The following is a 25401-nucleotide window of genomic DNA, read 5'->3' as shown; positions in this document are numbered from 1 at the left end:
GTGTCCCCCCTTCCCCAAGCTGCTAACATGGGTGCTTTCTGGTGCCTTTGTCACGGAGTAATGGGACCCTCTGGTCCCAGTCACTATCCATCACAGTGTTTATTTTACACCCTCCCCCCCAAAAAAAAACCCATCCCGGATTTTATGCCAATAAAGACCAGTGAGATGGGCCCTAATTCTTGACTGAGAATGTTACACCTCCTGTTGGCCTAAACCCAAGGCCAACAGGAGGGAGGGCATTTAAATGTGGAGCAGAGAATATACATTACAGATAATCCGTCATTAGAAGGGGGATTTCCTTGTCTACTGAAAAGTGTCTGAGTGCAGGAGCTTTTCTAACCTGTGATTTGCAAATTAGCCTCCTGAGTGTTTGTGACTAGCCTTCAAGATGTGAGCGCAAGATTCCTTTGACATGTTACCAAAGGCCACCTCAGTCAAGTCTCTCCAACATGAAGTGGTTTCATCATCAGTCAGTGGTCATCCATAATGTTTTGTCTCTGCCTTTAAATTCACTTTCTTGCAAAGCCTAGCAAATGTAATTGTAGGGTATGAAAAGGACCCCCCCACCTCAGGGCTAGACCCTTGATTTTAAGTCTCCCTTGATTTCAATGGGTTTCTCTGAACCACCCACTCAAGCTGGATTCAGTCTATGAGTGTTGAAAATCCTTGGAGGTCACGGGAGAGAAAGAAATAACCAGGACAATGTTGGAAGGTTTTTAAAGCAATCCTACAGAAACCCAGCTATTTGTGAGTACACTAGGACCCCCGCCATCCGCTGGATCAGGATCTGCGGATTCACTTATCTGCTGCTCGAAAACTTTTTTTTTAAAAAAAAAACATACTTCTTGCTTGGACGTGACATTTAGGAGATCAAGGGAATCCTCTGGCTGTGTTGGGTTCTGGTGGCAACAAAATCAGGAATCGGAGAAGTTACTTATTCGGGCGAAAACTTTAGCCCCCCAAAGAACTTCTCTGAGTTGTGAACAAGACCCCAATGCTCCTGGGAAACTGGTAAAAGATGCTGGGGGGGGGGGGTTTGACAATCCTGCCCAGTGGGTCTGGAGCTGGAGGGGGGGTGGGCCACCAAAGGGTGCTCAGCAACGGCTCCTCCCCGCCAGACGCCCCCCCTTCTTGGCGGTGTCCCAGCAGAAGGGAACCCTGATTCCCACCAAGAGCGTAAATACTTTGAGCCATTTCTTCCTCCGATTGACCTCAGTTGGGCAAGGACGTGATTCTCTTGGAAGACCCCCGGAGGAGACCCCCGGCTCCCCAGGTGGGGAGGGCAAAAGCGGCCCTTCTGCCGGCGCTCTGCACACGCGCCGGGGCTCCCTTGGCCTCTCGCACCCGGACTGCCTGTTCCCCGGAGCGGAGCCAGGAGGAGGCTGAAGGAAGAGGGGAAGGGGCTCGATCCTCCGCCTGGACTGCGCGGGGCGCAGGATCCCGGCCTTGCTGCCCTGCCTTGGATGGCGCTGCGCCGCCTTTGCCTGAGTCGTGCGCGCCGCAAAGGCTGGGGCGGGCGATGCGGAGGCGGGGGCGCGCTTGGGCGGGCGGGCTGGCTGCCTCCCTCCCTCGCTCCTCTCCCCCTCCCTTCGCTTTGGGCCCGCCCCCTCCCTCCCTCCCCCCTCCTCCTCCTCTTCCCCCTCCCCCTCCCCCGCCCCATTTTCCCAGGGCTGGCGGCCCGGGTGAGTCCGCAGCCGGCGCAGCCTCCTCGCCCTTGCTCGCCCGCCCCCTCCCCCGAGGACGATCCCAACCTCCCCCCAGGAAGACGAAGAAGAGGAGGAGGAGGAAGAGGAAGAGGAGGAGAGGACCCCCAGCCCCCGCCGCCCCCACCGCCGCTCTTGCTGCCCGTCCGACCGGGCCGGGAGGGGGGGCGGCTGCATGAGGTTGATGCTGCTTTGCTGCACTTGGAGGGACGAGCCCATGGGAGAGGACGAAGGTGGGTCTCCCTCCCTCCCTCCCGCTCCTGCCCCCCCTTCCCACCCGCACCCCGGCCCCGCGGAGGCCAGGTGGCAGGGGGAGGGGGGCCCCGGGCGCCCTCCACGGCGACCTTGAGCCCCGCCGACCAGCCAGCCCTTCCTCCCTCCCTCTCTCCCTCCGGCGCCACCGCGACGCGCCGGCCGGCACGCATTCACACGTGCGCCCGGCGCCCCGGGGAAACCGGGGTCCTTGGCCCGGCGCGCCCCACAACCTTCCTTTTCACACACACACACACACACGCCCCATCCGTTCTGTTCGGGTCGCGGCCTCGCTGGGCCTGGAGGGGGGCGAAACGAGGGGGGCGCCTCTGAGCACGTGCAGAGGGCTGGTCCTCTCCCGCAGAACTCCTAGGTTTCGCGCAGCGGTCCCTGTGTGTGGGGGGGGGGAATCCCGCACCCACCCCCTGGGGCGCACAAAGGGCCCGAATGCGGAGGGTGCTGTCCAAGGTCCTGCTGAGCCGCTGGGCGTCCTGCCCCTGCCGCGGCGCAGGGGGAGGGGCCGGTACCGGCTTGGGCTGTTGAGGGAACCTTCCTACCCGCCCCCATTTTTATAGACGGATGGGTTTTTAGAAGACAGCTGAACTTGGGACTTGGTGATCCTCCTTGAACCCAGGACCAAGGGTGGGCGGCTTACAATCCTATGACCACCACCCCCCAACACTGAGAAGTGGGCAGCCACAGGGAAAGGAGGCGGTGGGGCTGAGAAAAGAACTCTGCCCATGCTTCAAGGTGCTCTTTCCCTCTCCTTGGTGGTGCCCCATGGGTTCCGGAGTTGGTGAAACTCATTCCTGGCTCAGATATCTAGTGTCTGGGTGGAACCTACCTCTCCCAAATCCTGGCTCCCCTCCTCCCTGCTTGCCCTTCACACACACACACCCCTTCTCCGACTCATGCCCGTGCGGGGGGGGGGGTTGAAGCAGGGGACGGTCCTGCTGTTATATAAACCGAGGATCGATCCCCCATTGCCCGTGGCTGCTGGAAAAGAGGGCACCGGGTGATCTTCCCCCCCTCTCTCCCATGGGGGGGGCAGACGGGTGCCCAGAATGGTTAGCCCTTCCTGCTCTAGGAAGCCTCGTTGATCATTTTTGCCCCACTGAAGTGGGGTAGGTAGGGGTGGTTAGGGGTATTGCCTCGTCCCCTTTGAGAACCAGTGGGCTGTCATGGTGAGAGGGCTCAACTCGGGCCAGGAGACCTGGGTTCAAATCTCCACTTGGCCACGGTGCTCACCAAAGGGGGTTTGGGGCCAACCCCATGGTCTTTCTTGGCCTGGCCTACCTCAGAGGGTGGGTGTTGTGGAGGAGGAGAGCAATTTGCATCTCCTTTCACTTCATTATGCAAGAAAGGCGGGGTAAAAATTATTTTAAATTAATTAATTGGGGGGCGGAGGTGAGAGCTGGTCCCGTGATCCTCAGCGTGTTGTGTCTCTTCTCTCCTTACCCTCCAGGAAGTGATCTGCCAATATGTGCCAGCTGCAGCCACAGCATCTACGACGGGCAGTACTTGCAGGCCCTCAACGCAGACTGGCACACCGACTGTTTCAGGTAGGACCCCTTCCGGAAGGTGGCTGGAGGAGAAATGCCCCCCCATCCCGGGTTAAAGGGAAGCGGGAACCAAGCAGCACAGCAGCCGACAAAGTCCTTCTGAAACAGTGATGGTGGGAGGTCACTCCGGCTTCAGGGGTGTTGTGAATCCACCCCAGCTTTTAGTCGTCCTGTTCCAGGAGCTCTCCGAGGTGCTGAACGCTCTCAAACTAGGTTTGGCACCTTGGACAGCTCTTGTAGAGTACAAACTGAAATCTGAACTGGATTCACAGAAATGCTGAAATGGGAGCCGCTGGCCACCACTGACTGCTTGGAGGCCGAAGGTAATCCTGCACCTGGTCTTCCATAATAGAACAGTGGGAAATGGGAAGTCCGGCAGGGTGGCAATCAGCCCCCTTCCTATTCATTCATCCCTCGTATTTGGTGGTTCTAGTTATTCATTTCGGTGCATAGCCTTTGGGGAAAAAAACCCTGGGGCCTAAGGACTGCTGCTTTAGCAGGGCAGTGAAATTTGCTCAGAATTTTGATCTGAAGTTTAAAGGCATTACTGGAAGTGCTGAACCCATTTTGAAATTAATGCTTAGCACCTTATAGCTCTCCTTAAAGTTTGGACTGGGAGCCGGAGCAGATTCACTAACACACACATATGCACGAAGAAACTGGAATCGCTGTTCGCTCCTCATTCTTGCTAAAATACAATTGCAGCCAAAATAGTCCTGGAAACAGAATTGAAAACAGTGTCCGTGACATCACAGGTACACGCCAATAGATGCTTGAAACAAGGGGCCCACTTTTTAGAGCTTCCTGGGGGGTGAAAGGTATGTTTGGCTTGAATGTGGCACTTGGAAATCACACCGGTAGTCCGTGCTTGGGGTGCAGAGGGGACTTCCAGTTTTGCTTTTTATTTTCTAAGATGGTTGGACTGATCCAGAAGGCTGGTTCAGCTCTGCAGTAGGGGACGATGGGAATTACAATGCGAAACCATTTGGATTGTATCAGCACAACACAGTGGCAATTCTTGAACTCTCCTGGCGCTGCCCGTTGGGTTCCTGTTGTTTGTCACTTTTGAGAAGGTGCATGAAATGCTTTGCTTAAGTCCAGGGAGTTCTCTTGCTGAGAATTCCTGCCCCCTTCGGGACTACATATCCCAGGATTCTCTAGGGTGCAGCCATGACAGGTACAGAGGTCTCAAAATGCAACAACAGGGGCCGTGCCTAGACCTCGGGTTCTGGGTATCTGTGAATCGCTGATCCAAGCCTTTGCTGGGAGCGCTCGCTCTTGTCTTCTCTGGGGCTGAATTCTGAGTTTGATCTGTTTAATGAATATCTTAATCAACCCAGAAGTGTGTTGATTAACTAGGGGAGGCCAGCTCTGAATCATGAAGCCATGTGCGTGCTTCTCTGTTGAAACTGAGTCCCTTAAAAGGTTGATGGGTGGAAAAAAATCCTGGTGATCCGTTGCCCTCTACGGTCACAGGAAGACGGCTCAAGGAATCGAGCCATGCCGCGTGTCATGGAACCTGGCCGGTTTGCATCAGCAGCTGGTTCCAGCTCCCTTCTCCTCCTCTCCAAGGACAGTAAGTTGGGAACGAGAGACACAACCCCCCCCCCACCGGGAATCTTAGGATAGCTTGATGATCCTAACACTCCTGGTTTGGCCACCGCCTCCATCACCCACCTTCTGCTTACCAGCTCAGGCAGAGAGACAGGCAGCTCCTTGTGGCGGGGCACCTGGCTGGCATGGAGGCTTTGCCCGCCTGCCACCCAGGAGCCTAAGCTCCTCCTGAGTGCACCCCCAAACATACCCACCCCAGGCGCCTCCTGCTGTGCTCCCTATTCCTGCATCTGGAACCAAAGATCTCCCCGTTTGAATCCCCGATCAGGAGAGGGGGCTTGAGAGTCAGCGACCAAGCCCCTGAGTCACGGACTCCTCGGAGGGTTTGGTAGTCAATGGCGCAGCTTAGGAGAGGGCCCCGATCCCCCGTCCCCATGCCTCCCCCGCCGGGGGGGGATGCCCCAGGGCAGCGTGCCTGGTTTTTGAGATGCATCCATGCCATGCTTGGAAGCGCAGGCCAGATGCTCCCGTTGCTGGGCTGCCGCCTCTGTGCCGTCTGGAGGCGACGCCAGCTGCCAGGCGTCCCGAGGGACAGCTGAGGACCCCCGGCCACAGGCTGTGGCAAGGCAGGCGTTTGCAGAGGAAGTGCAGGGCGCTTGCGATTACACAGCCGCTTCCTGCGAGGCGGGGCCTGAGCCCCAGAGCGGTGGATCAACCCAAGACAGAGACAGAGACAGAGAGAGAGAGGTGGTGTGGCTAGCTGCTGTCCGGTCCCGTCCGTTGACTCCGACGGGGACCTTGGGCTCAGAAGGCAGCGGCGAGACTCTGGCGGCCGTGGTCTCGAGGCCTGGCCCGATCCAGAGGTGGGCGCTCCGGGAGACAGTGGAAAGGAGCCCTTTCGGAGTCAGCCAGAAGACCGGAGGCGAGGAGGAGAGCGTGGCCACCATGTTGGCGACGGTGCTCAGGAACAACCGGTTCTTGACCTCGCGAGCTAAGTAAGTCAGTCCAATCCCGCGCATGGGTCAGATGGTGATGAATTTGGCCTCTGACCGGGCTGGAGCATCAGGGCTGTGGGAGAGGAAGGGTTCCTTCGGGAAGCGTGGGAGGATGATGTTTTAAGGAAGGCCGGGTCTAGAATTTCTGAGAACTTTTGCATTCTTTGAGCCTCTGGGAAGAGCAGTTCAAAAAAAGAAAGGAAGGAAAGGAAATAATAATAATAATAATAATAATAATAATAATAATAATAATAATAATAATAATAATAATAATAATAATAATAATAATAATAATAATAATAATCAACTACTCTTGGGGCTCTGGATTTAATGGCAGCTCTTCACAGATAGACTGCTCCTGTACACAGAGACGCACCTGGCGGAGTTCATCGCTTCGATGAGTTTTGTCAGATTCCCCGCTTCTTTTTTTTTTAAACTGGAGGAGTTCAGATTGGGCTTGGTGAGCTCATCTTTTCCGGGTTTAGTCCGAAGCTGCTAAAATTTGGGGGAGCAGGATAAGCAAAACAATTCATGGCGAGGTCAAGTGAAAAGAGGGTATGGATCTACGTTTTGAGCCACTTTGAGCCGCCACAAATGTTTCCGTCCAGGAGACTGTTTGGCCCAAAAGAGAGGTGGAACGTATCTTTAGGGGACCCTTAAACTTTTATAAAGAGGCAAGCTTTAGAGACCTACAGGACTCTTCTTCATTGGGATGGGCATGGCAGAGTTCGAGGGGAGGCGGAAGAGACGTCGAAAGCCCCAAATCACCCTGCATAGAGGATAAAGCATTAGGACCTGAGGCTGAGCTGAAAAAAGCATGTTTTTGTCCTTCCAAACAAAGGCGGAGGAACAGAACATTGGTTTTGTTTATACACTGGATTTATGCCCCATTTTTTTCAATACAGAAGGATCACTCCCCCCGGGTGACTCGAGTAGATTTTATGATCCAAGCAGCCTTCATGTTGCAATTCAGTTTTAAAATTAGATCTCAATTTTGCAACTTTTCATTTCGCTCCATCCGTCCATTGAAACGCTTCATCGGTTTGCCCAGAGCTGGTGCGGCGTCTCTCCGGGTTTGAGGAAGGGCCGCTTTAGACTATCATCATCTTTCTGACAGGGGCCCGACTTTGGAGGGTGGACTTATCCAGGCAGGCTATCTAGGGCAGCAATGGCCTGCTTCTCTTCTTTGGCTCTGGGGCCCAGAGATAGACTGCTCTTGCCTAGGGAGGGTCTGTGCTGCTGTTCTGACATACAGCTCTGAAGCAGTGGCGTCTCAGCGGATGGACCAGAAACACTGATATCAAACGAGGCTGACCTTTGCTCCCATCCTCTGAAAGACCTATCATTTGGGCGTCCTTTCAGGCTTTTTAAAAATCTATTTATTTTATTTCTTTCTGTTGTGGGTCTACTGCTCCACGACTGTTCAGCACTATTCTGAGCAGTGTGTGTATAAAGTAATAAAATGAGAGCCGGTTAAAGCCCCCTGTAAAGCTGGAGGTGGAATCCGTGCACTCATCCTGCACTTGGGTCTGGTCAAGCCCCGAGAGAGAACAAGCAAAGCTCAGAAACTTGAGTGGATTTTGGACTACAAAGCCCAGAAGGCATGCCAGGGGGATTCTGGGTGCTGTAGCGCCCAAGCCGGGCGTTTTTTTTTTCTCCCCGGGCGTTTTTTTCCTCCCCGGGCCTGATCCGATCACCTGGTTTGCGCTGGCTTGCTCAGGATTCTTCTCCAGAAGGGTCAAAGCTTCTGTTTTTCCATCTGGGGTTGTGATCCTGCAAAGGGAGAGGGGTAAAGGGGGGGACGTGCAGGATGGAATTGGCAGCTTCTCTGTCTTTTGGGTGCTTGCCAACTATCTGGTTGCTCTGTGTGTGTGTGTGTGTGTGTGTGTGTGTGTGTGTGTGTGTGTGTGTGTGTGTGTGTGTGTGTGTGTGTGTGTGTGTGTGTGTGTGTGTGTGTGTGTGTGTGTTTTGGCGGTGCAGTCATGGAAGGGTTAACCCACCGAGGTCTCGGATTGGCTGCCGTGGAGTTTGAGCCCAGGGAAGTTCCGCAAAGATGATGTCATGGGCTGGGGTGTATCCATGTGTGTGTATATGTGTGTGTGCACACGCAGGCATGCGTGCGTTGGTGTGTGTTTCCCCTCCATGATGTCATCGCTCTTCGGCATTCCCAGCCCGGCTCCAGGAAGGGGCGGGCGGGATGGAAAGAGGAGGGGGCTTCTGAGCCCCTCAAGCACCCCCCCCAGGCTGATGCAATGCAGCTGAATTGGGGCGGGGGGGCACATCTGTGCGTGCTCACATTCCCCCTTCTGCACAGCAGGCTGGCTGCACCGGCTAAGCCTTCAATCTCTGCCCCCAACACTCCCTGGCCACAGGATAAACAGCCCTGGTGCCTTGAGGGCAACGTGGGAAGGAGAGTCTAGTGGGAGGGTTTTCTCTCCCCCCCCCCTTTTGTGTGGGAGCAGGTCAGAGTTCAGGCAATCAATCTGCCTGGGGTCATTCCCTCCCAAGCTAATCCCCTCCCCTGAAGGTGCCAGTCTTGGGCTGCTGCAGATCGATTTGGGGGGGGGGAAGCAGTCTGTGCAAAAAAAGGAAAGGGGCAGAGGGTGGGGGAGAAGAGAGAGGTGGGGTGGGCAGCCTCCTCGCCTGTGCGCGCAGGGGCACTGCAGCAAAAGTGACGGAGGGAACCACCAAAAAGAGACGCCGTAGGGCGCTGAGTCATATCACACCGGAAAAGCAGCTGCTGCAAAGTGGATCTGCCTGTGGGATCCCTCGGGTCCACCCCAGTATCTCCTTTGGCAGCCTGGCTTTTATGGGGAGCAAGCTCCCTGCAGGATGTGGTCAGACTTCCTCTGGAGTCAACAAGCGGAACGACTGAAAAAAAAACCAGCCTATGAATTTCCGTGTCGGATGTTGTGCCCCCCATTTCTCCTGACACGGGGAATCCAAGCTGCTCACAACTTTGAAACTCCTAGCACTTTGACCCCAGAATAAGTCTGAGCGTGTCTTTCTGCACATTTACCCCCCCACCCCATGCATGTTAGGCTAGAACAGCCATCTAGGGGGTAGCCCTGGCGGAAACCGCTCCTTGAGCATCTTAGGGTTGTAGGAAGTCAGAAGCAGCCGGATTTTTTTGGGGGGGGGTGACCCCAGCAGGGTGTCTTCAGTTTTGCCCTGCCTTCCCAATGTAGGCTGCACTCAAGGCTGTTTACGATCCCGAGGAGACATAATTGAAACAAGCGGAAGTTCAGTAAAAGAAGTATTAAAATCCGGTCGAACCCAACTCAGTAATAAAAGCCCTAGAACCGGTGCCTTCACAGCCCAGAGATTGTGCTGCAAGGGGCTGAAACAAAGAAATACATAAATACATCAGTTGAAATAATAAATAGATCAATAAACCAATGATGTATACATTACTGAAACAGCACTGTCTACGTTGGCTTGGGCATGTTGTGAGAATGGCTGACGGTCGGATTCCAAAAGATCTCCTGGATGGAGAATGAGTGCAGGGAAATTGCCCCAGAGGGGAGACCACAGCTGCGATACAAGGACATCTGCAAGCAGGAATGGACCTCAACAGATGGGAAACCTTGAAGTCTGAGCGTTCAGCCTGGAGGCAGGCGTTGCATCACGGCCTCTCCCAATTTGAAGAGACCCTTGTCCAGCAGGCCGAGGCAAAGAGGAAGTCACAAAAGCAGCAAAATCAAGGAGCTGGACAGGAGACAGATTGGATTTGTCTTCGGTGTGGAAGGGATGGTCGCTCTTGAATTGGCCTTTTCAGCCACACTAGACGCTGTTCCAAGTCCTCCATACAGAGCACGTGACCATCGTCTCTTGAGACTGAAGGATGCCTAATCTAAACCAATAATCCAATGGAATCAATTAGCCCAAAATCTTTTGGATCGTTCCTCCCCCCCACACACACACACAGAAGTAAAGTTGGCGAGGCCATGTTGGTGAATTGAAGCTAATTAATGAGATCCCAGGCATGCCCCATTGATATTTCATCAGCCCGCCTCAATTTGTGACTTCTGTGACTCTGTGGAAAAAAGCCAGTGGGAACACCTTGAACATCATCACAACCATTTACAGAGTGGCTTTAAGCCCGTTTAAAAGGTGTCATGTTAAGCCGTCTTTCGCACCCTGCGTTTGCACCCTTCCGAAGCACCGTCAAGAGCTAAAATCGACCACGGCTTGTCAAGAGACACCAGCGCTTGGGGGAAATCCCCCTTTTTGGACTCCAAATATAGCTTTTGTGTCTGTCCGGGTTTGTGTACGAATGCCACCTTTTGCTCCCAGCTCTGCCCCCCCCATTGCTGTGCCTTCGAATCCACCAGCGCCAGGTTGTGTCGGCCACCCCTAGTCCCTTTCAAAGGGCTTGGTGTGTTAGGCTTCTGGCCGGGTGGGAAACGGCCCCCTTTCCAATGGGTCTCCCGCCTCAATTTCCAGGGAGCGAGAAAAGTGTGGGAGGTACCCAGGTTGCTCTCATGATCTGCAAGAGGCAGAAAGCATGGCGGGGCCCCACACGCACGGGACCTGTCATCTGACACCCTCTTCCCAGCGCAAAAGGGAGGCGGCAGAGGAAAACTGAAGGAAACCAGCCTTCGCTGGCGGCCGCTTTGTCTAGAAAAGACCACCAGCGAGAGATATTTGAGACCATCCTGTCCTGTCCTTTTGCCTCTCCGTGGCCCAGCGCCTCATGAACAAGGCCTCGATGGAAAGGCCCGGGATGCCAGCAAAGGCGAGGATAGCGTTCCACGATTAGAGGCCCCTCTGGCCGGAGAATCAGGGCACCCGGAGGTGGTGGGACCACAGCATTTGGGAATGTCCTTTGCTCCAGCCGCCACGTCTCCGGACAGGTGAGAACAAACAGTGAAACCTTTTGTTCAGCTGTCAGTCCGGGGAAGACTAGAAGTGACTGGAAGAGGTGTTTAGCAAGGAAGGGCCCCCCTGCCCCCTTTTCGGCGCACACCCCGGTTCGGGTGAATTGCGTTCCAAAAGATTTGCAGACTAAAGATCACAATAGCGAGCCGCAGCCTGTTCCCTGGCCGCGTTGAGGTGGGATCTCGGAAAGCACCTGGCTTGCTATTTTGATCCGATGCCGATTCATCAGAACAGAAATGATGAGCTTGTGGGTTTCAAAGGTAAGTGATGAATCAGCTCCTGAATGGATCTGGAGGGTCAGTTGACCGCAGTGGCTTCAGCGCCACCGGGAGGATGTGGTTTCTTAAGACACGGACGGGGTTGCGCATCTCCGAATGGGTTTTGGGGTCACCGCCGTCGGGCAAAACATCACAGCAAAGAATCGGATCTGGCTGTGTTGAAATCTGCAGTCACTGGGGTTCGATTTCAGCCGTGTTGGGGAGACCTTTGGGGGGGATGAGCCTTGGGGTGCAGATTGCCAAAGGCTGCGGGGGAATAGTGGTCATCTAAAAGGCAGTGGCTCTGACCATGTGCAGAGTGCATTTTCCTTGTGCAACTGGATCACAACCCTTGGCCGGGGCTCGAGTCGAGTCCAGGTCAATGAAAAGTAAAGAAAAACCCAAGTCAGGTCACTGGCTGCGACTTAAGCCTGCCTTCCTGAGATCCTTTCCAAAACCGGCCTTTCCGACGTGTTGAAACTTTTGGTGACCCATTGCTTCCAGGAAGACAAGGGGATCCGCCTGGTGTCCACACACACAGACACACGCACACACAGAGCCGTGATGAACTTCTGACGTGCCCTCATGTGGCGTGGGAAGACCGGTGCTGGCTTCGCAACCGCCGGGGCCCAGACGGGGAAGTGAACCTGTCACATCACTTCTCCTCATGAGAAACTTGAGAGGACGAAGGCCTCGGCCAAGAAAGGCACCCCCTGCTTCTGTTTTCTGGAGGTTGTCCGTGGACCACAGGGCTATTAATAATGATAGTTATAGGTCTGTTCCGTATTTCATTATCGTAGCTTACTGTTTTATTTTTGCAGACAGTGTTAACATCAAATCTTTTAAAAGTATTTTTTTTTCCTTGTTGCTGACCGTTTCTAGTTGCATTGATGTGTTTTTTTAAAAAATGCATCACCGTTACCTAACAGGACGATCGCTCGGACGTTGACCCGCTTAAAATGCACGGGGAGCAAAAGCAACCAATTTCACGAAAGGCGCCGCTCGGAACCGGCGGAGCTGTTAGGGCCGTTGAGGGAACCCCGTGATGGCGAAGGCCTTGGGGTGTAACGTGCCCTGCTTTCTCGTTGTCTCCCCAGATGCTGCGAGTGCGGGGTGTCGCTCTCCCACCAGTACTACGAGAAGGATGGGCGCCTCTACTGTAAGAAGGACTACTGGTCGCAGTTTGGGGAGCTGTGCCATGGGTGTTCGGAGCAGATCACCAAGGGGCTGGTCATGGTAAGGAGTGTGGGGGGGAGAGACTTTGCAGCTTGGCTCACTGGCGCGAGCTCACCATGTCAGTTCTCCTGCACCTTAAGCCTGGGGTGGCCTTCTGAACCTGGGGTCGGACAAGACTTCTTTGTCCGAGACAGGGCTGTGAAGCCGACTTCTGAGCCCAGACACACTGTCAGGAGACACTCCCTAGGGGTGCTTGTACCCGAGGAGTGCCCTTTCGGACTGCACGTGAAGGAAAACCAAGGATACAGCCATGAGAACCAAAACATACCCGGTGGATTGCTCCCTCCCTTCTTTGATTTCAAACATCAAGGCCGTGTCACCTAATCATGATTGGCAGCCCCCTCCTGGAGGAAGCTTTCATTAGAACCAGAAGACCATGCAGTTGGTGGGGACTATAGAGGTCATCTGGTCTGACCCCGTGTCAGGGTGGGGAACTCAACATTGCTAGACAGGTGGCCCCCTATGTTCTGTTAATAAGACTTCCAATGAATGAGAATCGCCCTCCTTCCTTGGGAGTCTGCCGTTCCCCCGTCAGCTAGCTCTTACCACTAGGCAGTTCTCCCTAACCATTGATCTGGAATATCTGTTCTGGCCTCTTGGATCCACCCGCTGGAGCAACAGAGAACACGCTTGCTATTTCTTCCAGATTATATTCCCTGGAAATGCCGGCCTTGGTTTATAATGTGTCTGTCGGGGAGAACCAAGCTCTCGCTCCCTCGTGAGAAAGTTTGGGTTGAACTGGGACTCAAAAGATGGAAGGGCTCTAAATTCCTGTATTGTTCCTGTCGCTCCCACTATTTCCAAAACCACACGCCTTTTTGAAAGGTGGCTGCTCAGCACCGTGGCCCTGATCCTGCGCCAACACTGGCATAGCTGGTTTTGACCAAAGGGGCGAAGACTTTTCTTAGCCGGGTTTTGCCTTTGCTGACGCTGAAGTTAGGGAAGAGGGTCAGTTCTGTTTTTATTTTATTTTGGTTTGGGTCCTTGATGATCCTTTTTTTATTTAACCCCGTGGCATTAAAAGCTGGGGCCTAAAGGGGGTCAGGTTCAAAACCCCCTTGGTCTTAAAACATCATGGGGGGGGCGATCCTGGCCCCATTGCCCTCTTTCCTCGTGAGGGAGAAAGCTGAGCCAGAAATATAAGCAGGAGATTTCTCGGACTCCGGCGGTCTAAATTGTCAGGAGGACGTGAGGAGAGGATACTGTTTTAGGAACGTAAAAGGCTGATGCTTCTGAACGAAGGACGCCCAGGGAGGTAGAAAACTGAGACCTTAATTGGTCGGTTTAGACAAACAGCCAAAGGGAAGTGGCCGCTCCGTCAGAAAATGAGAAGGAAACCGTAGGAAAGTTCAAGATTGCAGAGGCAGAATAGACGTTATCTTGCTCTCTATCCAGCTGGGAATGGAGACCATGTGCTCTGGGGAAGGGGGGGGTCTCCTCCAGAGCATTTATGGGAACTTGCCTTGGAGTCTTTAGGAGAAGCCCCACAGCTGTGTGGGAAAAGTGGTGTTTTGCTGGGGTTTTTTGGAGGTGGGGAAAAACAGAAATTCACCCGTGGCCAAATGGGGAAGCACCTCCTTTCATTTCGAATCACGAGGGCTGCCAGGAAACCACAGGCTGGGGATGGGGCTGTGACTGTCAGGCGGTCCCAGCGGGTGTGGAGTTACAGAAGGGCCTTGCGGCTGTGGGGTGTAGTGGTTATAGCTCTGTGTAGGAGATTCTACTTTGGACTGAAAAGGGATATAGCAGGAGAAAAGGTGGGAGGTGGAGGAGGTAGAGAAAGGAGCCTGTGAGGTGTCCGTAGATTTGAAGCAGGAGCCTTTTATTTATTTACTTTCCATTTCAATTTTTATGTGATCAGCTCCCCACCTCCTCCCCTTCCTCCTTCTAATCACTGTCACCTTACAACACCTCGGTAAAGTAGAAGGCTGAATCAACCTTGAGCCGGCTACCTGGGATTTGAACCCCAGGTCATGAGCACAGTTTTAGCTGCAGTACAGCGTTTTAACCACTGCGCCACGAGGCTCTTGCCAACTTTACTTTGGGAGAAGCATTCTGTGAGTCCCTCAGGACAGTTCTAGAGAGCCCCAAGGAATAAGGCAAGCTAAGAGTCAAACGAGGCGATACGGTTAGCACGTTATGAGAAGCGGTGCTCTTTGGAGAGGCAAAAAAGGGCCTGTTTGTCTCAGGAGCTTTCCCCCCATTCTCTGCCTGTTTCGCTTTCCGATTGGTCCTCGGGAAGGAAGCACAGGCTTCATTTGCAAGTAAATCACTCTGGCCGTTGGGAAGAACTGGATGCCTAGAGGGAAAATGGTGTAATTGTGCGAAATCCCGGGGACTGAAGTGTGTGGCTCTCCCTTCGGAGCGGGGCCAAAATGCTCACGTCTGTCTCTCTCTGTCTGGCCTGCTTAGGTGGCTGGAGAGCAAAAGTACCATCCGGAATGTTTCAGCTGCTTAAACTGCCGTGTTTTTATCGGTGATGGTGATACGTATGCCTTGGTGGAACGGTCCAAGCTTTACTGGTGAGTAGGGAGGAGAGCTGAGCTCGTTCAGGGAGCTCCTCGGGCCCCGAGGCAGGAGGAAGGGCCAACTCTGACCTTAGACAGCGGGAGGCAGATGCTGTGGTGCGGTCCCCCCCCCCCCGGTGCATGGCATGGGGTTGGGGGGGGAGATTGGTGCCACGAACCCTCACCCATCTTCCCAAGCCCTGGCACAGTTTTCCCTGGGACGCCCTTGATTCTCTCCCTGGGGACTCATCTGTCCTCCCCCTGCCCCCCCCCAACGAGGATGCTGTTTGAGGACTGGCAGCGCTCAGCCTGTGTTCGTGCCCACAGCGGGCGCTGCTATTACCAGATGGTGGTGACGCCGGTGATGGATCAGCTGCTCCCTGAGTCCCCCGGCAGCCGGATCCCGCACACGGTCACGCTGGTGTCCATCCCGGCCTCTTCGGAGGGGAAGCGCGGCTTTTCCATCTCCATCGACCAGCACAGCAATTCGGAACACCCCCACACCGTGCGCGTCCGAGAGTGAGTATTGCATCGATGGAGAGATGGGCCGGTTGTTTTAATTTCCACTCTTTCGGTGTTTAGGAGCACCCGAACTATTGTGTGTCTTTCCTTGATTCGACAAAGCCTATATAATAATCTTAGAACAGCAGAGCAGGAAGGGACCCTAGAGGTCATCCAGTCCAGCCCCGGTCATGGAGGCCGAGTGGGGAATCGAATTCCCAACCTCTGGCTCTGCAACAAGGGAACCAAACTATTTAGTGATCCAGTGGTTCTGCATTTCTTCTCTCCAAAGAGTGAGAGAAGTCTGTTTCTATGGACTGTGTCAGATCCAAAGGCCTTGCCCCACTTCAACCCCTCTCTCCCCTGCAGATTGGACCCCGACTGCATCAGCCCCGATATGAAGAACTCCATCCATGTGGGCGACCGCATCCTGGAGATCAACGGGACCCCGATCCGCCATGTCCCCCTTGATGAGGTTTGGCTCTCCCTCCCTCTCTTGGTTCTGAATCTTTGGGGGGTTTTTTAACTCCAGGGATGGGGTTTAAAAACATTATAACCCTGTCTGGATTCCGGTTGCCCGATCCTTCTCGGGTGCAGAGTGGAAAGACCAGTACCCATGTCTCCTGGAGGTCCCTTCTACCAATATCATAACCGGGCCTCTGTCCTCTTTAGGGAGACCAGTCCTCATTGAGTATGCCTGTTCCAAGAAGTCACAGGTTACTCAGCAGGACAGGGTTATGCAGTTGCTATTATAGTAGGATGTGGAAAACTGCAAATAATAGTGAATGCTATACAAAGCATGGTAGAAGAAAAGTAAAAATCCAGAAATACATTTTCGCCTGTGTTACCAGAACTGGCCACTAGAGGAGCCAGAGACCATGCTATAGACTTGGACAACAAGAATTCATAGCATGGTCTCTGGTTCCATCTAGTGGCCAGTTCTGGTAAATACACGTTGAAAATTCATACTTTTAAGGTTTGTTTGTTTTTCTTTTAATATTTTTATTTTTTTCAGACCGTGTCTAAATGAAATGACAGATACTGATCCCACAGATACAGGGGTCCTTTTGTAATAGGATATCACTATTAGAGAGACAGGAGCTCTAGAAAACATTGTAGATTGTGCCTGCAGTCTGTTAGCTTTATGTTCCTTTTGGACTTAATTTGGAAACATAAACTGTTCTGTTCATGCTGATCTATTGACCAGCCCATTTCCTGAGACTGGATCCCGAGTGCTAAACAGAATCGTGCTGTGTATGAACACTCACTACTCCAGCTGGGCTTCTTATCCTGTCTCCACCCCCCTGGGCCGCTCCGAGGTGTCTGCCCCTCACCTAGCCTGCCCTCTTCTCCTCTCTCCCCACAGATTGACCTTCTGATCCAGGAGACCAGCCGCTTGCTGCAGCTCACCATCGAGCACGACCCCCACGAAGCCCTGGAGGGCAGCCCCCCCTCCGAGTTGCACAGCCCCCTCCACTCGCCCAGCCGCACCCCCTGCCCAGAACCGGCCGCCATTCGCCAGCGCTCTGTCATGTAAGGATCTGTGGAGATGGGGGGAGGGCTGTGGGGCACCCAGCCCCATACCTGGAGGATCATTTCTCCCCCTGCATCGCCTTTCCTTCTCCTGTAGGAATGGAAATTAAGAAATGGATGAAGGGCTTAGGAGAGAAATATGAAAATGTGCAGCCGTGTTATTATTAATAATAGTAATATTATTATTTTGGTTTATATTCCACCGTTCCTCACAAGACCGCCGGGCATGTTAGAGTTCATAACAAAACACACCAATTGAGAGTAACAATGCTTAAGATACTGGGCCTGAAATTCCAATTGCAACATCAGAAAGTACACATCTCTAGAAGTGTGCATTGTAGGTGTTTGCAAAACGGAAAGGAAACAATATAAACAAGCAGCAGAAAAAAGATCCTAAATGCTTTTCCACCTGCCTTCGTCAGCATCACTGACTGTCAACCGTTTTTACTGTTTATTTACTTTGTTAGTTGCTTGTTTATTTACCTGATTATGATATTTATGTGCTGCCTTTCTTCTCATAGAGGTCCCAAGGTGGCTCACAACAGTAAAAAACTATACAGTAGTTAAAAAAGTTTTTTTAAAAAAACTATACAATCTTTAAAAAACTATATGAAATATTTGTCAAGATGAAAACCAAGGTTAACCACATGAGCTTCCAGTGAACAAGGCTGATGGGTGCTGGAGTTGGGACTACCACTCCCAGGCTCCCCAGCATCCATGCCAGCTTGGAGGGTGCCAGTCCTCAAAATGAGCTGCCCCGAACCGGGAGGGCCATCATCCTCCACCTGCCCTCCCGGTGAAGCCCCGTTTTCCTTCTTTCTGCAGGAGAAGTTGCAGCATCGATAAGGCTCCTTGCTCCAGCAACTTGGGCTCTCCCGCCTCCCAGCGGAGAGACATCGGCCGCTCGGAATCCCTCCGGGTCGTCTCGCGCCCTCACCGCATCTTTCGCCCCTCGGACCTCATCCATGGCGAGGTGCTGGGCAAGGGCTGCTTCGGGCAGGCCATCAAGGTACGTGGGTTTCGTAGTCCCACCCATCGCTTGATCGCCCTCTGGGGGATCCCCTTTTCCGAGGTCAACTGGGGACCCACCTCCCCAAAATGCCAGCGTCCTGCCTTCCCCACAAGCCAAAATTAACCAGAAGTCCACCTCAATTTTTTGTTTTGGGGTGGGAGGGAACTCTGTTTACGTTTCTTTGCTCCCTCCTCTGGAAACCCCCTAAAGCTGGACCCTCTAACATCTTGTTTCTCTTGTTCTGGAATATTCTCCATGATTCTGCTCATTATTTATGGGGTCTGGAAATTCGATGGAGAATTTAGGAGGGGCTTGGGGGTCACAGAACTGACCGTGTGAGTGGGTGGGTGGGTGTATGTGCAAGCTCCTGATGGGCTATGTGATTCTCGCCCCTACCGTACAGAGAGAGAACGCTGGTCCCCGGAGTCCCTTTTTGCCTGTCCTCGGGTCAGGAAGGGGGGAATCTCTGGCGGCTTTAACGTTTTCCTAGAAATGGGGCTCCACGCCTCTAGCGGGCGTCTCTGCTTCTCAGGAGGCCCTGCATTTGCTCCTCCTCTTTTGACAGGTGACGCACCGCGAGACGGGAGAGGTCATGGTGATGAAGGAACTGATCCGTTTTGATGAGGAGACCCAAAGGACATTCTTGAAAGAGGTGGGTCTGTCTGGTGGCCATGAAACACCCCCCTTCAACCTCAAACCTGCTAAATCCCCACTATTTCTCCCTTATACTGCTTTTATTTTTGCCTCTAAGGGCAGAAAACTGGTTGGCTAGACATTATGCTTAATGCATCGTTAGAGAGAAGGCATGCCTTGAGAGGGGAGAAAAATCTGTTTATTCCAACATTAGCTTGCCACCATCTACATTTGGCAAATTAGCTAGCTATTACTTCTTAATTAGTCATCTGAGAGAGAGAGAGAGAGAGAGAGAGAGAGCATGGCTTTGTTTACATATTGGATATCTTGGGCGTGTAGCGCTGAAATATTTGCGTGCCTTGAGGGATAATGTTGTAAAAATAAGTAATATAGGATAAGTTTAATCTATGGTCTTTCTCCCTCTGGAAAAATAGGGTCTCTGAGGTTCCTAGAGTGTTTGTGTGTGTTTGTGTGTGGGGGGGGTTACCCTTCCATAACTGGTTCTCTGAGCATCCCATTATTAACCTTTAGCCCGAGAACGGCCCTTTCACGATATCACAGAGGCCCGATCGTTCGCTAAGGGGGGGCTTGTGGTTAAATAAGGGAAGGCGTTAATGTGGTCTCAAAATGGGGCACCCTTCCTGCTCACCCCCACAGTCCAAGGTGGGGGGTCTGGATTTTCCAGCTGGTTGTGGGCAACTCCTGGGTCAATGCTGTAGTTGACCAGGTTGGCACTCTGTCGCCCCCCCCAGGTGAAAGTGATGCGGTGCCTGGAACACCCCAACGTGCTGAGGTTTATTGGGGTCCTCTACAAGGACAAGCGGCTGAATTTCATCACGGAGTACATCAAGGGCGGCACGCTCCGGGGGATCATCAAGAGCATGGTGAGGGTGCCGGGGAGGGGGGGGAGGAATGCCAAATGGGGGAGGCGAGGATACGGGGAGAGAAGGGGAGAGGTGTCAGACACGACACGGTGAAGCATGTACCCGTGTATCTGGGGCTTCTTGAGACCCTTTTAGAGCCTCATCCGTGGGCATCGCAGTCGATCAAATTCATTTTGCACCGGGAGGCGGAAAATCCTGCCGTATCGGCTCATCCTCTCCGGCGGTAAAAGCAGCATCCTAATAAACAAAATAATGAAGAACGGGCTGCTCTCTCGCAGTGTCCCAGACCTGCTGGGATTTGCCCCCCTCCTGCTTTGCTGGGTGCCTTCAGGGATTCCCCTGGCATCTCTCGCTCATCAGTAGCATCTCTTCCCCCCCAAAAAAACAGGACAGCCAGTATCCCTGGAGTCAGCGGGTGAGCTTCGCCAAAGATATCACGTCAGGCATGGTGAGTCCGTGGGAAAACTGGCCTCCGACCTGCAACGCACAGGGCCGGAGAGAGATCCCACCCTTTCGTGGCTTCCTTGTAAACGTTTCTGCATGTCTCCTTTCCTTTCACAAGTTCAAGGCTTTCTTCTTCCTCCTCACAACAATCCTGCAAGGTAGTCGCTCTTAACATCTCTGGGGAGGGAGTGTCACGTTGGGCGGGCTTCATCTTAGCCGCTGTCCTTTCCAAAACCCCAGTTAAGCCGTCTGTCCAGTGGGCTCGTTTCTGTTCTTAGGATCGAAACAGACCCTTTTTTTTTTTTTTTTTTTTTTGGCAAAAAGGAAACTGTAATATTTGTACAGAAAAGCCCCAGTGCTAATTTTAATATTATCTCAACATTTGCAGTTTTCACATCTTAGATGTTTGCATGTTTATTGGTTCTGTTGTTTTTAAATTTTGCAATGCCTCCCAGAGTAGACCATTGGTCCAGATGGGAGGGGTATAAATCTAATAAAATAAAAATAAATAAATATAATTTTCTATAAAACAAAGAAGTAGGGGATAAAAGTCTAATCTTCTTGCCTCTTGGTCTTCCCTGCCCTGCACCTCTGCTTTTGACCTTTTTCCAGGCTTATCTCCACTCCATGAACATCATCCACAGGGATCTGAACACCCATAACTGCCTTGTGCGCGAGGTAAGGGGGTTATGGGTTTACAGGCTTTTTGGTGACGTGTATCTCCTGCTTTCCCTCTGGTGGCCTACAGGGGGCACCCAAGGTGCTCCGCTTCTTTACAGTATTGGCTTTCCAAACAGCCCAGCGAGGTAGGCCAGAGCAGAAAAGAACGACTGGTTCAAGGTCATTCAGTGAGTTCCGTGGCTTAATGGAGACTTGAATCTGGATCCCACGAAGCCAGGGCCTTAAAAAGGACTTACACAAAGGCCTCCTTTCCACTCCAGTGTGAGGGGCCTTAGGTTTGCTTGAAGGATCGAGGGCGGAAAGTTGATTTTAATGTGGAAGGGCCTTGGGTTCTCCTGGGCCCCCAGACCACGCTGTGCTTCAAAATGTTTGCAGAAATTAAAGAGTGAGAAATTAGTCACCAGCCTGAGCATCGTTGCTCGAAAACGGCACATCAACATGTTTTAGTCACCAGAGAGGGAAAAGATACAAATATTTTTAAAAGCATGTGTCATCACGGGGACAGACTTCTCTCTGCACGAGGAGGGAAAATGTTTTGCCATCTGCTATAAACTGAAAGAGGGCAGAAAGAACTAAACAGACAATTCCCCCAAAATGGTTCAAACAAGAGGTGGCTGCTTGTATAATTAAAAGTCTTAGCCTCCTTTTTTTGATCACACGTTAGTTAAATCAGGTTCAGCAGGTTTTTGATGCTCAGTCAAAAAACCTAGCTGATCTGTTTGGCCAGAATAGGAGACCAAACCTCACCTCCGTCTGTGGCCTTTCTTCTGTCTGATGAACAGAAGCTTGACATGAGGTCTAAACCCTAACCGGGACTTCTCATTTCGGTGCAGAACAGAAGCGTGGTGGTGGCTGATTTTGGCCTCGCCCGGCTCATGGTGGACGAGAAGAACCAGCTTGCAAGCTTGAAGAAGCCAGACCGTCGGAAGCGATACACGGTGGTGGGAAACCCTTACTGGATGGCCCCGGAGATGATCAATGGTGAGCTGGAGCTGGTTTGAAGTAGGCAGGCAGGGGATGATGGCAATAATGACGATGATGATAGCAAAAATAATAATAATCCTCACGTCGCGACCCCACCTTTCCTCATACGAGCTTAGATCAGTGTGTAAACACACCGTTACAAACCATACGTTGTAGTCTGAGAGTCACAGCGATGCAGCTGTTGGGAGCCTGAAAGCTAGACTGCTGCAAGGCATTATGAGCTGGGGCTGCCCTTGGAAGTGCCACCCAGTGAAGAACACTGTTGCCCAGCAAGCTTCCAGGCTAGGACCAGAATTAAAAACATAACCAGTTATAACATGAGAAGCTGATTACACCTATTTTAAAACTGCTAAACAAACTCTTGTTTTAAAAGAACCCTTTTAAAACAGGGTCTCACTCGCCCACACAATGCCGCATCCTGTCATAAAACTGAGTTGTATATGATAGTTAATAGTTTTCCCTAAAATTCAAAGTTTTTGTCTGTCAGGGAGGGGGCTGGCCTGGCCTCCTGAGGCAGGGAGTTCCACAGCCTCGGTAGCAGCCCCAGAAAATGCCTTCTGTCCTATCCTCATTAAATATACCTGTGAAGGCAGCAGGACAGGGCCTCCCTCAAATAACTGAATATGTACAGTGGTGCCCCGCTTAACAATTACCCCGTTTAACTATGAAATTGCTTAACGATGTGTTTTTTGTGATCGCTATTGCGATCACAAAACAATGATTGAATGGGGTTTTTTCGTTTCACGATGATCGGTTCCCTGCTTCAGGAACTGATTTTTCTCTTTACGACGATCAGAAAACAGCTGATCGTCGGGTTTCAAAATGGCCGCCCGCTGTGTAAAATGGCTCCCCGCTATGCTTAGGATGAATTCCTCGCATTACAGGCACCAGAAAATGGCCACCCTATGGAGGATCTTTGCTGGATGCTGAGGTATTTCGCCCATTGGAACGCATTGAGCTGTTTTCAATGCGTTTCAATGGGCTTTTTACTTTCGCTTGACGACAATTTCATTCTACAGCGATTTCGCTGGAACGAATTAACGTTGTCAAGCGAGGCACCACTGTATTGCCATCAAAAAACCTAGCAATCTTTAAGATTTCACAGAATGCTTAGTAGTTTTTGTGGCAGCAAAAGGGACAAGTCTGTTACTCCTATAAATGTTTGTATTGTGGGCCTTGACCGCAATGGTTCCGACGTCTTTGTGATGCAGAGGGGCTTGTAAATCCAATAGTAAGCGAGCAGAGAGACACACAGCCTCTGGTCACACACACACACACCCAGCATGCAGCACCTGATGTCTGGGTGATGATAGACTCTCCCCTCTGTTTTTCTTTCTCTCTCTCTCAGGGCGGAGCTACGACGAAAAAGTGGACGTCTTCTCTTTCGGCATCATACTTTGTGAGGCAAGTTTTTGGAGGATGATGGGGCGGGGAAGCAAAAAAGGAAGGAAAAGGCTGCTAAATGTTGGCATCTGAGATGGTACATGAGATCCTCGGACAAATTTCTTTAATAGAAGTTAGCTAGCTAGCTAGTTAGTCAGTTCTTCAAAAGAAGTTATCGTATTTCTCCATGTATAAGACTATACTTTTGTCTAAAATCTTTAGACTAAAAATTTAGGGTTGTCTTATACACAGAAGTAAACTGAGGAGAGAACAAAAACAAGTGGAAGGGAAAGCAGGGATCAAAGCGATCCTGCAGTGCTTTGATCCCTTTCCCCCTGCACTTGCTAAGCCCCACTTAGATTTCTTAATTTTGGATTAGAAAAGTGGGGGCGTCTTGTACATGGGGGCGTCTTATACACAGAAAAAATACATAGATCGTTCACTCATTCATTCATTCATTCATTCATTTCTATCCTGCCCAGCTAGTAGCTAGGCTAGGTTGGGGTGGGGGGCAAAATTCTCCTACTCGAGAGAGAGAGGAAGGGCATGGAGGGTGAAACCAGTGTGGCCGAAAAGCACAGTCAAAGCACCTGCGGGTGTGTGATCCTGCAGTAAGGTCGATCATATTTTGGACTGCTCGTGGCGTGGCCCAGCGCAGTGGATTCCCAGCAATCACACAACCCACACAGAAAGGCACTCCAGACTGACCCTGATCCCTTCCTAGGCTGGATTTATTTTAATCCCACTATAGGGCTTCTTTTTGGGGCCACAAAGGAGCAGAAGGAGCCACAGAATTTTTCCTCTGTTCCCGCAAAAGGGCAAAGGACGTTCTTTCATTCCTTGACGGACTAGACACGAGAATAAGGAGGAGCAGGAACTTGCAAAACTAGACATATTGGCAAAAGATCCACATTTTACAGAAGGAGAGTGTGTTCAAACTTCGTCCCATGTCCTTTCAAGGCTTAGCAGCCTCGGGAATGTATTTCTAATTTTGTTTGAAACACCAGCTGCCGATGGTTCTCTTCTCCGATTGGAAGTCCCATAATTTTTTCCAAAAAATTAAATTGCAGAGGATTTAAGGTGAAGGGGGGGAGGAGCCCTTTGACTTGATCCTGGCTGGAGGTGAGGGATCCTGGGGGCTTTCGAATCCCTTGCCCGGGGATCTCCTCAAACCTAAACGGTCCACAGCAGTGAAATCCCAAGACTTTAATGTGCGTAGTTTCTGTTCCTCTTTTGCACAGATCATTGGGAGAGTCAGCGCGGATCCCGACTACCTGCCTCGAACCCTGGACTTCGGCCTCAACGTGCGGGGCTTCCTGGATCGCTACTGCCCGCCCACCTCCCCACCCAGCTTCTTCCCCATCGCCGTCCGGTGCTGCGACATGGATCCCGAGAAACGGTCAGTGGGGAAGAGGGAGATGCTGGGGTGGGGAGTGGGGGGGGGCCCTGCAGACCCGTAGTCCTTGCCAGAACCAGGGCCCCGGGCGCTCCCTCCACGGAGGGCCCGATTCGCTCCGCAATCCCCTTGGCATGGAACCAACGAGCCTCCATGCACAGAAGCAGTCTACCTCGGGAGGCTAGTTGCAACATCAGTGAGGTGCTGCTGCCTTTCCGCTCCCGAGGGGGGGGGGAATACAGCTGAAGTTGGATGCTAAGCCAGAGAGAGGGACCTGCCAGGGTGGTCCCTGAGCTCGAACCCTTAAGGGTCTCTCCTGCTCTTTCCCTCCAGGCCTTCCTTCAGTCGGTTGGAGCAGTGGCTGGAAGCGCTCCGCATGCATCTGGCCATGCAGCTCCCTCTGAGCCCACAGCTGGAACAGCTGGACCACGCCTTCTGGGAGACGCACCGCCAGTCCGACGGCGGCCTGCCCGTCCACCCGGAAGTGTCGGAATGAGCCGCGCGGAGCCCACACATTGGGGGGTCTGCCACGTGGGCACCCCCTCGCCGAGCGTTTCCCACCAGCCACCTCCAGTTCCCCTGGCCAGAGCCGGTCTCTGAGACCCAGAGGCGTCCCACAACACCCGTTCACCCCCCCACACCCTCTTTCCAAGAGCTGGCTCTCTCTGCTGTGTGCCTGGCACGAGCCGGAAGCAGCAACGGAAGAGGGCAGTGGGGGGGGGGGGACACACCCTGTCTCCTGTAAATAGTCCTTGTGAATAGACACCGTGCCTCCCCGGGGCGCTTCCGGCGAGGCGGAGGGGACGGGATGGCACCCGACACCCACCCCCCGCCCTGCACCGTACCTGCCTCCTCGTGCGCTTCGTGGTTGCGGGAGCCCACGCACGCTGCTTCACCGAGCACGCGAGCTTCTGTCATCGGCCGGTGGCTGCTCCCAAGCTGGCATTGCTGGGGGGGGGGGAGAAGCCCCCCCTGCTCCCTTCCCTTCCCACCCCACACGCCC

The 25401-nt window shown here is 52.6% G+C and overlaps 1 protein-coding gene across 3 annotated transcripts; it reads left to right on the top strand.

Annotated features, from left to right (window-relative positions):
• Positions 1 to 1724: 1724 nt before the first annotated feature.
• Positions 1725 to 25027, top strand: LIMK1 (LIM domain kinase 1). 3 transcript variants are annotated; one of them, XM_072978387.2, is made up of 16 exons: positions 1725 to 1936; positions 3421 to 3517; positions 12302 to 12440; positions 14853 to 14962; positions 15275 to 15466; positions 15818 to 15923; positions 16815 to 16981; positions 17807 to 17990; positions 18559 to 18645; positions 19379 to 19510; positions 19899 to 19958; positions 20567 to 20632; positions 21469 to 21616; positions 22968 to 23023; positions 24244 to 24401; positions 24732 to 25027. In XM_072978387.2, the coding sequence occupies exons 1-16, from the start codon at positions 1879 to 1881 to the stop codon at positions 24892 to 24894; spliced, it is 1923 nt and encodes a 640-aa protein (XP_072834488.2). In that variant the 5' UTR covers positions 1725 to 1878; the 3' UTR covers positions 24895 to 25027. The 3 variants fall into 3 exon arrangements, with proteins under 3 accessions (XP_072834488.2, XP_072834486.2, XP_020657296.3); XM_072978385.2 differs by lacking the exon at positions 19899 to 19958 and having other exon boundaries at positions 1811 to 1936; XM_020801637.3 differs by lacking the exons at positions 1725 to 1936; positions 3421 to 3517 and adding an exon at positions 5586 to 6066.
• The last annotated feature ends 374 nt before the right edge of the window (positions 25028 to 25401 follow it).

Source organism: Pogona vitticeps, chromosome 7 (genome assembly GCF_051106095.1).
Source record: "Pogona vitticeps strain Pit_001003342236 chromosome 7, PviZW2.1, whole genome shotgun sequence".
Lineage (NCBI taxonomy): Eukaryota > Metazoa > Chordata > Lepidosauria > Squamata > Agamidae > Pogona > Pogona vitticeps.
Note: the sequence above shows the minus strand (reverse complement) of the source record. Positions and strands in the feature narration are given on the sequence as shown.

Bases quoted from the DNA above. Each gene is read 5' to 3' on its own strand.
- LIMK1 (XM_072978387.2), top strand. From the start codon at position 1,879: ATGAGGTTGATGCTGCTTTGCTGCACTTGGAGGGACGAGCCCATGGGA. The intron at 15,924-16,814 runs GTTTGGCTCTCC...CTCTCCCCACAG, and splicing joins GCCATGTCCCCCTTGATGAG to ATTGACCTTCTGATCCAGGA. The intron at 21,617-22,967 runs GTGAGCTGGAGC...TCTCTCTCTCAG, and splicing joins GGCCCCGGAGATGATCAATG to GGCGGAGCTACGACGAAAAA.